The 11,011-nt window shown below is 43.9% G+C and overlaps 1 protein-coding gene across 1 annotated transcript in view; it reads right to left on the bottom strand.

Moving 5' to 3' along the window:
• TMC5 (transmembrane channel like 5) overlaps positions 1-10,207 on the bottom strand; it is a 45,000-nt gene extending 34,793 nt beyond the window's left edge. The window contains exons 1-3 of the mRNA XM_007516583.3: positions 9,420-10,207; positions 7,076-7,212; positions 4,627-4,716 (exon numbers count right to left, since the gene is read on the bottom strand). Coding sequence (XP_007516645.3) covers positions 4,627-4,716; positions 7,076-7,212; positions 9,420-10,174 — 982 coding nt within the window. The 5' untranslated portion in view covers positions 10,175-10,207. The remainder of the gene's footprint in view (positions 1-4,626; positions 4,717-7,075; positions 7,213-9,419) is intronic.
• Between the last annotated feature and the right edge of the window lie 804 nt (positions 10,208-11,011).

Below are 11,011 nucleotides of genomic sequence, written 5' to 3' on the forward strand. Positions count from 1 at the left end.
AGGACGGGCCCTAGAGCCATCCCCCTCCACCCCTCCACCCCTTCACCTCTCCACCTCTCCACCTGAGAGGGCTCCTCAGGAGTAGGTGGGCTCCCCTGAGAGAGTTCTGCCTCTGTATCTAGGCAAGACACTCAAAACAGAATCCTTCACTGGTGGGATTCTAGAAGCGGAAGGCGGAGGCTCTCCCTCGATAACTCACAATCACTGGGCCAGAGCTTCTTCTAAACTTGCTGCCTCTGCCTGGAAGTTAGACTATTATTGTCTATCACTTTTATGCCACTAGAGATCTAAGTGGGTTTTTACTAAAACAGTTATCCCCTCCATCTTGCTCACAGCAGTAGAATCCAACCTCGGTTTCTCTCCACCTTTTGAAAATCTCTTTTATTTTTGTATCTTATATTATTACTATTTATTTATTCACTTATTTATTTAGGCCACCACAGTTATCACTGAGGCTCGGTGCCTGCACAATGATTCCACCATCCTTAGCGACTTTTTTTTTTTTCTCATTTTTTCTTTTGATACAGAGAAATAGAGGAGGAGGGGGCCAGGAAAGGGCTGGGCAGTGGCGCACTGGGTTAAGCACACATAGTAGGAAGCACAAGGACCCACACAAAGATCCTGGTTTGAGCCCTGGCTCCCCACATGCAGGCTTCCCTTCTCCTCTCAATTTTTCTCTATTACAAAAAAAAAAAATCGAAAAAATGGCCACAGGAACAATGGATTCGTAGTGCAGGCACCAAGCCCCAGTGATAACCCTGGAGGGAAAGAAAAAAACAAAAACAGAGAAACAGAGAGGGAGAGATACAGACAGGAAAGACACATGAAGCACCAGCAGATGAAGACTGAAGGCTTTGACCTGGGTCTTCACAAATGGTCATGTTTGTGCTTTACTGGGTATGTCACATCCAAGCCTCAAAATCCTCCTTCTTAACTGCTCGATTAAAAATTTCCCAGCTAGGGGGTCGGGCGGTGGCGCAGTGGGTTAAGCGCATGTGGCGCAAAGCGCAGGGACAGGCGAAAGGATCCCGGTTCGAGCCCCCGGCTCCCCACCTGCAGGGGAGTCGCTTCACAGGCGGTGAAGCAGGTCTGCAGGTGTCTATCTTTCTCTCCCCTTCTCTGTCTTCCCCTCCTCTCTCCATTTCTCTCTGTCTTATCCAACAACGAATTGCATCAACAAGGGCAATAATAATAACCACAACGAAGCTACAAGGGCAACAAAAGGGGGGAAAAAAAATGGCCTCCAGGAGCGGTGGATTCATGGTGCAGGCACCGAGCCCAGCAATAACCCTGGAGGAGGAAAAAAAAAAAAAAAAAAAGAAAAAAAATTTCCTAGCTTTAGGGCCCTGGGCGGTAGTGCAGAGGGTTAAGCACACACGGTGCAAAGCGCAAGGACCGGCGCAGGGATCCGTGGGTAGCAGCCTGGCAGCATCCGGGGCTTGGACCTTACTGCAGAGGTCACACATGGAAGTCCCCTCAGGGTGACACCCTTTCACGCCCTACAAGTGCTTTTAAAAGAGTGACTCATGGGGGTTGGGCAGTAGTGCAGAGGAAAAGAGCAAATGATGCAAAGCGCAAGGACCAGGCATAAGGATCCCGGCTTGCCACCTGAAAGGGGGTCACTTCATAAGTGGTGAAGCAGGTCTGCAGGGGTCTATCTTTCTCTCCTCCTCTCTGTCTTCCCCTCCTCTCTCCATTTCTCTCTGTCCTATCCAACAACAGCTATAACAACAATAACAGTAACAACCACAACAAGGGCAACTGCAACAACAAGGGCAACATAATGGGTAAAATAGCTTCCAGGAGCAGTGGATTCGTAGTGTTGTCACTGAGCCCCAGTGATAATCCTGGAGGAAAAAAAAAATCCCAGCTTTCATGGTGGTTTTCATGGGTGAAGATAGGACCCTATGTGGTTTCTGGGGTTCACATTTTACCCCTGACCATTGCTTCTTTCTCCTGAAGAGAGGCCACGTTTTTCAAATTAAGAAGACAACCATTCACCTGTTAAAGATGGTGACTCAAGAAGCTGTAGAAGAAGGGAGTTAGAGATACTCACTTGGTAGAGTACATGCCAAATTAGCTGGGAAGCCTAGCAGAAAGGCCCAAAGAAGACAGATCCCAAAAACCTAATTCTGGCTGGGCTCAACAAATGTTAATCAATGTCTAAACAACTGAGAGCAAGTCTAAGATCATCAGATAAAGAGAAGACTACAAAAGTTGGATAAAGGCAAGAGACTGGCCCACTTAATAATGGCCCTTTTGGTCAATATCACACCACCTCATCATCTGGGGCCCTAGTCAGAGAATCCTTGGATTCCCACACACATATGATGGGCCAAGACCCTAAGGGATCCATCCCCCTCTCCACCACCACTGGTCATTTCCATCAGGAACGGCCCTCACAGGACCTTGTCCTCACTAAAAAGCAACAACGGCAGGGATAGCTCTAGCCTCCCTTCCTACCCTGCCGCTCAAGAAATGAGCGCAGCCTATAATGTTCCCAGCTGTGATCATGAGCTGCAAGCTCACACCAACAGGAACTTAGAGGTTATACAGGCTCTGGTGCTAAATATAAATATATAAGTATAAATATAGATATGGGCCCTGGGTCAGATGGATGGAGGTAAATAGTTAATTTTAGCCAGAGATTTTCTTTTTTTCTTTCAAATATGGGAGCTATTCTTTGCCCCAATACAACTTTCTAGCCCTTTATTCTCTCCAACAATATTCTTATCCAACTTCAGGCTAGCTATCAAACTCAAGCAAAACTACCATAGCTGTGTGCCCCCAGGAACATGCCTAAAATGGACTTCCTATCTTTCTTCTACCCTAAAATCCCTAATCTCATCTGCTCTAATCCTACTTTTTGGTTCCTGTTCATTAACCATTTTGTCTGAACTTAGGTCATGCCATGGGAAGACACCAAGTTACAGATGCTACTGTGACTCCATCCAACTTCTCTGGGCAGACGACCTCACCAATGTGTCCTGGATCCTCACACCGCCAGAGCTCTGGACCACTAGGGAATGATAGAAACGGGCTGGGAGTATGGATTGACATGCCAATGCCCATGCTAAGCAGAGAAGCAATTACAGAAGCCAGAATTCTACCTTCTGCACCCCCCAAACAACCTTGATCTATACTCCCTGAAGGGGAGAAATGATAGGATGAAGATAAGAGGACTTTGAACTCCAGTTCCATTAGCACCCAGGGAGAGAGGAATAAAAGGAGAGGAACATATGGAGGTAGTTACATTGTCATGAGTGGCTTGGAGGGGAAGAGAGGATTGGATCAGGAAAAAAAATGGGGCAATTATGTATAAGTGTTGACAGATAGTTGTAGAGATGATGGTTGGCCCACGTCTATAACCTTAGGGGAACTATGGTGGATTGCAGTGGGGAGACTGAAGATTCAGAACTCTGGTGGTGGGAATGGTGTGGAATTAAACCCCTGTTGATATGTAATTTTGTAAAATAAAAAATAAGATAAAATAAAATTTGCTAAGAGTTCAAAAAAGAAAGAGAGGCTACAGGGCTAGCAGGTGAGAAAGAGTATTAAGTTTTAGGAGCCTTCAATTTGCATTACAGGCATATGTTATTTATTGCAATGCCTCTTATAGTCCATCAGACCTTTTGTGTGTTTTGCAAATTGAAGGCTGGTGGCAACCTTGTACTGAGTAAGTCTATCAGCACCATTTTCCTAACAGTTCAGATGTCATGTTTTTTTTTTTTTTTTTTTTTTTTTTTTTTTTTTTTTTAGCAAGGAAGTATTTTCTTGCTTTTTTTTTTTTTTTCCCCTCTAGGGTTATCGCTGGGGCTCGGTGCCTGGACCATGAATCTACTGCTCCTGGAGGCCATTTTTTTCCATTTTGTTGCCCTTCTTGTTGTCATTAGTGTTATTGTTGCCACCGATGTTGTTGTTATTGGATAGGACAAAGAGAAATTGAGAGAGGAGGGGAGACAGAGAGGTGGAGAGAAAGACAGACACCTGCAGACCAGCTTCAATGCTTGTGAGGCAACCTCCCTGCAGGTGGGGAGTTGGGGGTTCGAACTGGGATTCTTTTTATTTATTTATTTTTTATATTTATTTATTCCCTTTTGTTGCCCTTGTTGTTTTATTGTTGTAGTTATTATTGTTGTTGTTGTCGTTGTTGGATAGGACAGAGAGAAATGGAGAGAGGTGTGAAGCGACTCCCCTGTAGGTGGGGAGCCGGGGTTCGAACCGGGATCTTTACGCCGGGTCCTTGCGCTTTGCGCCACCTGCGCTTAACCCACTGCGCTGCAGCCTGACTCCCACGAACTGGGATTCTTAAGCCAGTCCTTGCGCTCTGTCTCCCCAGACTAGATTCTAAAAAGTAATTCCACCATCTTTATTTGTCCCACATCACCCAGTAGCTTCTCCTCTGGTAAATACTTATCCCTCATAAGCAGATGAGTCCTAATACACCTTGGCACCCAGTAGACAGAATGCCCAGCTGCATATCTAAAAGAAAACCCAACATGAGAAATTAAGCGGGGGACTGTAGTAGCCTAGCCAACATGCCGGAAGTTGAGAGGGAGTTGCATTGCCTTGAATAACTTCCCGAGCCAGGGTCGAGTTTCTGATCACTGTCCAGTTAAGCCTTACCTTGGGGGGACTTTTGCCAATCATCTCCGGACAAAGGTGGGTTTCCATAAACCTGGCCAGGGTTGATATCGCCCACAAAAGCAGGGTTCTCTGGAACGAGGAGGCAGGCGATATCTTCCATCAGTCCCACCACACTAGATATTACTGCACACATATCAGTACACAGAGGTTTTCTAAGGGCAGTGAAAATATGCTGCATTGTGGTGAGGGGTGGAACATCCAGTTGAGTGTGCACATTACCTACCATGTATAAGGACTCAGGTTCAAGTCCCCAGATCCCACCTGCATAAGGGAAGCTTCATAAGCAGTAAAGCAGTGCTGTAGGTCTCTCTCTCTCTCCTTCTCCCTCTATCTCCCCTTCTCTTTGCTTTATCACATTAAATAAATATTTAAAGAAAATACTCTGCATGACACTAACATAGATACAAGCCATGAGTTATACACTTGTCCAAATCCAGAGAGTACAACACTAAGAGAAAACTGTCCTTTGGATAGTGATGAGAGAGTCTATGTAGGTTCAGAACTACAACAAATGTGCCGTTCTTGGGAGTGTTGTACATGGGGGGAGGGTTTAGGATGGCTTTTTTTTTTTTTAATTTGAACCAAACATGGGTGTAGAAATTGTTTCAATTTTTTTTAAGCTCGGAAAAAAAGAAAGAAAAAACCTTGTCTAGGTATTTACAGAGGGCTCCTTCCAGTTATAGCATTTTACAGTGACAAATACATTTAAAATAGAGTCAGGAAAGTCACAGTGGTATGTAAAACGGACTTTCATGCCTGTGGCTTTGATGTCCCAGGTCCAGTGCCTGGCACCACCATAAACCAGAGCTGAGCAGTGTTTCAAAAAAACAACAAACAGGGAGTCGGGCAGTAGCACAGTGGGTTAAACACATGTGGCGCAAAGCACAAGGACCGGTGGAAGGATCCAGTTTGAGTCCCAGGCTTCCCACTTGCAGGGGAGTGGCTTCACAGGTGGTGAAGCAGGTCTGCAAGTGTCTGTCTTTCTCTCCCCGTCATCCCCTCCTCTCTCCATCTCTCTCTGTCCTATCTACAAATGATGACATCAATAACAACAACAACAACAATGACAAGGGAAACAAAAGGGAAAATAAATAAATTAATTAATTTTTAAAAAAATGATTAAAAAAACAAAAAAAAGATACTTAAAATATGGCAAAATTTTCATAGGGATGGAGTCCCTCAACATAGTAATGTCACATTTTAATGTATTTTTTATTCAAATCACAGTAAAACATCCAAGGCTAGAGATCATGGAGCAGCACATTTTGGTGGGAACAAGGCACAAAATTATAGGAGGTTCTAGAACATCTAGTTAGGGATCAGTTCTCAGCTCTGTGCTCTCAAAGATGATGCTTAGCCTCTCTGAGCTTCCATATGCTTAGTGTTTAAACAGGGATAATACTAGCTCATCTATGTATATGCATATATATGTGTATGTGTGTATATATATATATGTATATATATATATATATTACTGTGGTTGGTTATTTATTGTCCAGGAGATATTTTATTTATTTATTTATTTATTTTCCCTTTTGTTGCCCTTGTTGTTTAACATTGTTGTGGTTATTATTGTTGCTATTGATATCGTTATTGTTGGATAGGACAGAGAGAAATCAAGAGAGGAGGGGAATACAGAGAGGGGGAGAGAAAGACAGACACATGCACACCTGCTTCACCGCCTGTGAAGTGACTCCCCTGCAGGTGGGGAACTGGGGGCTTGAACTGGGATCCTTAAGCCAGTCCTTGCGCTTTGCGCCACCTGCGCTTAACCTGCTGCGCCACCGCCCGACTCTCTGTCCAGGAGATATTTTTATCCCTCCCACCTTGTCTCCTCCAGTGAAGTTGAATTAACTCATATGACTTTCTTTGCTCATAGAATATGGCAGAAGAGACAGCAGGTCAGTTCCAGTTCCAAGATACAATTTTCTACTCAGCACTTTTTTTTTCCACTTCATACATGAGAATAAAATGTCCCAGATGGTTCATTTGGTCAAGAAGGATATTAAAACCAAACAGAACCCATGACATGGAGCCAAGTGCTCAGTCCAACTCCAAGCCAAGAACAGTTCAATTGCAAGAAAAACTGCAAATGAGTAAGTGGGAAGTGCTGGGATCATTTCACAGCACTACTGTGACATCTTAAATTCATTACTGAGATTCCAGTTAGTGATGCTTAAGCACTTACTATGTTAAGCACTGTGACACCAGGAAAATAGCTTGGAGCTGTGAAGATACATGAATGAAATTGGGTTCCTCATAAGAAGCCCATAGGCTATATGAGGATTTCTGAGGTGAGTGTTAGAAGTGGGGGAATAAACCAATTTTTCTAATGCTAGGCTTCTTTCATGTTGCTCCCCTAGGTCCACTGAATCATACTTTCTTCTAAGTCTATGATCCTGCAGGTCTCTGACTGACAAGTGCTTACCATAGCTAGTTCTAGGCCCATCAGGCACAGTGTGGCCATATGCATCTGTCACCTCCATAGGTCCCATTTCAATGTTTTCAGGGTAACCAGCTTCACGATGAAATGAGGGCTGGATTGAAGATGTTCTCCTCAGAACCCTGGAATCCCAAACTGGTTCAATATTCCTTCAGTAACATGAGAAAGATAAACACCTGTCCATCCATCTGTCAGTCCATCCATCCATCCATCCATCCATCCATCCATCCATCCATCCATCCATCCAGTCATTTCACATGGGTCAGGGGGTGAGGACACACACAAAAGATAAAGTATGTTTCTGTACTGCACCTAGTGAAATATGTCAATAACCAAAAACTTGATAGAAGATTAAAAGCTTTTGGACAAGATTTAAATCTACAGAAGCTGAACCAGAAACACTGGACTTAAAAAGAAACCTCAGGTGGTCCGGGAGGTGGTGCAGTGATAAAGCTTTGGACTCTCAAGCATGAGGCCCCGAGTTCGATCCCTGGCAGCACATGTGCCAGAATGAAGTCTGGTTCTTTCTCTCTCCTCCTACCTTTCTCATAAAAAAAAAAAAAAAATCTAAAAAATAATTAAATAAATATGGGTTAACCATTATTTCTAAAAAAAAGCAGTCTCGGGGCCTGAAAGATAGCTCATTTGCATAGTGTGCTTGCTTTGCCATCAGCATGGCCCAAGTTCAAGCCCAGCTCCCACTGCACCGAGGGAAGCTTTGGTATCTTTCTCTCTATAATTCTTTTTTTTTAAATAAATTATTTTTATTTATTTATTGGATAGAGATAGTTAAAAATTAAGAAGAAGGGGGAGTTAGAGAAGGAGAGAGAGAAAAACAGAGAGATACCTGCAGCACAGCTCCACCATTTGTGAAGCTTCCCCACTGCAGATGGGAACCAGGGGCTTGAACCTGGGTCCTTGAGCACTGTAACATGTGCGCTCAATCAGGTGCGCCACCACCTGGTCCCTTCTCTGTAATTCTATCTATGTCTCTGTCTTTCTACCTGGAAAAGTCAGCCTGGAACAGTGAAGGCTATGAAAACAAAATGCCAAAACAGACACAAAAACCCACTACAATACATAACATTTTATTAAAACATTTGAAACATTTGCTGTAGATATAAAAAAGTGATCAATCCTGATAATTTCAGTAAAAAAAAAAAAGTTAAAAAAATCAGGATAGGGAGTCAGGCGCTAGCACAGCGGGTTAAGCACACGTGGCACAAAGCGCAAGGACCGGCTTAGGGATCCGGGTTTGAGACCCCAGCTCCCCATCTGCAGGGGAGTCGCTTCACAGGCAGAGAAACAGATCTGCAGGTGTCTCTCTTTCTCTCCCCCTCTCTGTCTTCCCCTCCTCTCTCCATTTCTCTCTGTCCTATCCAACAACGACATCAATAACAACAACAATAATAACTACAACAACACAACAACAAGGGCAAAAAAGGGAATAAATATTTTTTAAAAAAATCAGGATAGCTTCAACCATCTTATATAAAGAAGTGAACTGAGAAATTGATTTCATAGAGTCAGACCATGAAAAAATAGCCTTGATTGGACTGGAGAGGTAACATAGTGGCTATACAAAAAGACTTCATGCCTGAGGCACGGAAGGCTCCAGATTCAGTAGTCAGCACCATCATAAACCGGAACTGAGCAGTACTCTGGTGAAAGTGTAATTCCGGTTAAAATGTTGGAGCTCACAATGATCACTATCATAACTCTAACCTCAAGACAAAATCACAAGGTCAACAAATAGCATCTAAAAGTAGTAGGACTAGAAAATGTCAATGACTAGGGAAGATGTTATCTAAGCATATCTAACTAGAAGGTGGTGAAAGATTAAGTTCAGGTAAGGGCTTGAAGACTCAGGTTGGGAGTCCATGAGCCAGGTGAGGCCTATAGGTAGATGTGAAAGTTTCACCACGGGAGTCGGGTAGTAGTGCAGCAGGTTAAGCACACGTGGTGCAATTGAGCTCCCGGCTCCCCACCTGCAGGGGAGTCGCTTCACAGGCGGTGAAGCAGGTCTGCTGGTGTCTATCTTTCTCTCCCCGTCTCTGTCTTCCCCTCCTCTCTCCATTTCTCTCTGTCCTAACCAACAGTGACAACAACAATAATAACTACAACAATAAAAAACAACAAGGGCAACAAAAGGGAATAAATAAATTAAATAAATTTAAAAAATTAAAAAAAAAAAGAAAGTGTCACCACAATTTCAGATCACAGATACCACCATACAGGTCCCAAATCCAACAATACCAACCAAATCCCACTGACTCAATCTAACACTCTCAGTCCCTCAGCCCTAATGGAAGGAGATGTCTGTACTTACTTGTTAGCCATTTCTCGGCAATCAGAAGAGCCATGATCACCACCATCCTCAGCACCTGGGTAATCAGGCTCCCCCCAGAAGTTGGGAGTCTTCTGATAGTTCTCAGCACCAGGATAGTCTGGTTCTCCCAAAACATTTGGAAATCTAGGTTGATTTTTAGCCCCTGGGTAATAAGGCTTCCCCAGAGAGTGTATGATTCTAGAACTGGCATACTCTGTATTATTTCTGAAGCCTGAATAGTTGGAATTTCCCTGAGCTCCAGGATAGTCTGGTTCTGCCAAGGAATCAGGATAACCTGGATTTGTCCTGGAGTCTGCATAGTTTCTACTGCTTCTGAAACCTGTCAAATCGGACTTCCGTTGAGATTCAACATAGTCTGGTTCTCTGGATGAGTCTGGATGGTATGGATTACTCTGGGATCCTGGATAATATGGTTCTGAGAAAGATCCAGGATAGTCAGAACTTCTTCTGGAACCTGCAGAGTAGGGGTTGCTCCTGGCACCAGGATAGTCAGGGTAACTTTGAGATCTAGGATAATCTGGTTCTACTAAAAACCCAGGAAAATCTGAACTTCTTCTGGAACCTGCAGAGTAGCGGTTGCTCCGGGCACCAGGGTAGTCAGGATCGTTCCGAGGACCTGGAGAATCTGGATAATCCTGAGTTTCCAAATTCTGCCTCACACCATTCCGGGACCCTGAATAGTCAGGGTAATCAGGATCTTCCTCATACCCATAGTTCCTGTGGTAGGCGGACATGCTTATGCAGCCTCTTTACCTTGTAAAATGTCCCTGCATTTGCAATTACTCAGATATTTTGTTTATCTGAAAGAGAAAAAAGAAGAAGAAAATCACAGATCATATTTTGTGATCTGTGAGGTGGTGTCGCGGATTAAGCACTGGGCCTTCAAATATGAGGTCTTTAGTTCAGTCCTCAACAGCACATATGCCAGAATCATGCTCTGGTTCTCTCTCTCTCTTTCATTAGTAAAATAAAACATTTTTGAAAATCAGGTTTTTTTCTCCTCCCCACCTCACAGAGATTGCTGGTGTTTGCACATTATCTGTTCCCCTCACTTTCACAGTTTGATACATAGCTGCCCAAAATAAAAATTCTGTTTTCCAACTTCCATCTAGGTGTGGCCATGAGGGTGGTCAATATTATTTATTCCCTTTTGTTACCCTCGTTTTATTGTTGTTGTTATTGATGTTGTTGTTGGATAGGACAGAGAGAAATGGAGAGAGGAGGGGAAGACAGAGAGGGGGAGAGAGAAAGACACCTGCAGACCTGCTTCACTGCCTGTGAAGTGACTCCCGTGCAGGTGGGGAGCCAGGGGCTCGAACCGGGATCCTTACGCCTGTCCTTGCGCTTTGTGCGACGTGCGCTTAACCTGCTGTGCTAACACCTGACTCCCATGTATTTATTTTTTATAGAAAGAACTTGAGAGAGAAGGTGAAAATAGAGATGGAAAGCGAAAGAGAGACACCTGTAGCACTGCAAAACTGCTTCACCACTTGTGAAGCTTCTCTCCTGCAGGTGGGAACCAGGGGCTTGAACCTGGGCCCTTGTGCATAGTAATATGTGTGCTCTGCCAG

The sequence above is a fragment of the Erinaceus europaeus genome, chromosome 15 (genome assembly GCF_950295315.1).
Source record: "Erinaceus europaeus chromosome 15, mEriEur2.1, whole genome shotgun sequence".
NCBI lineage: Eukaryota > Metazoa > Chordata > Mammalia > Eulipotyphla > Erinaceidae > Erinaceus > Erinaceus europaeus.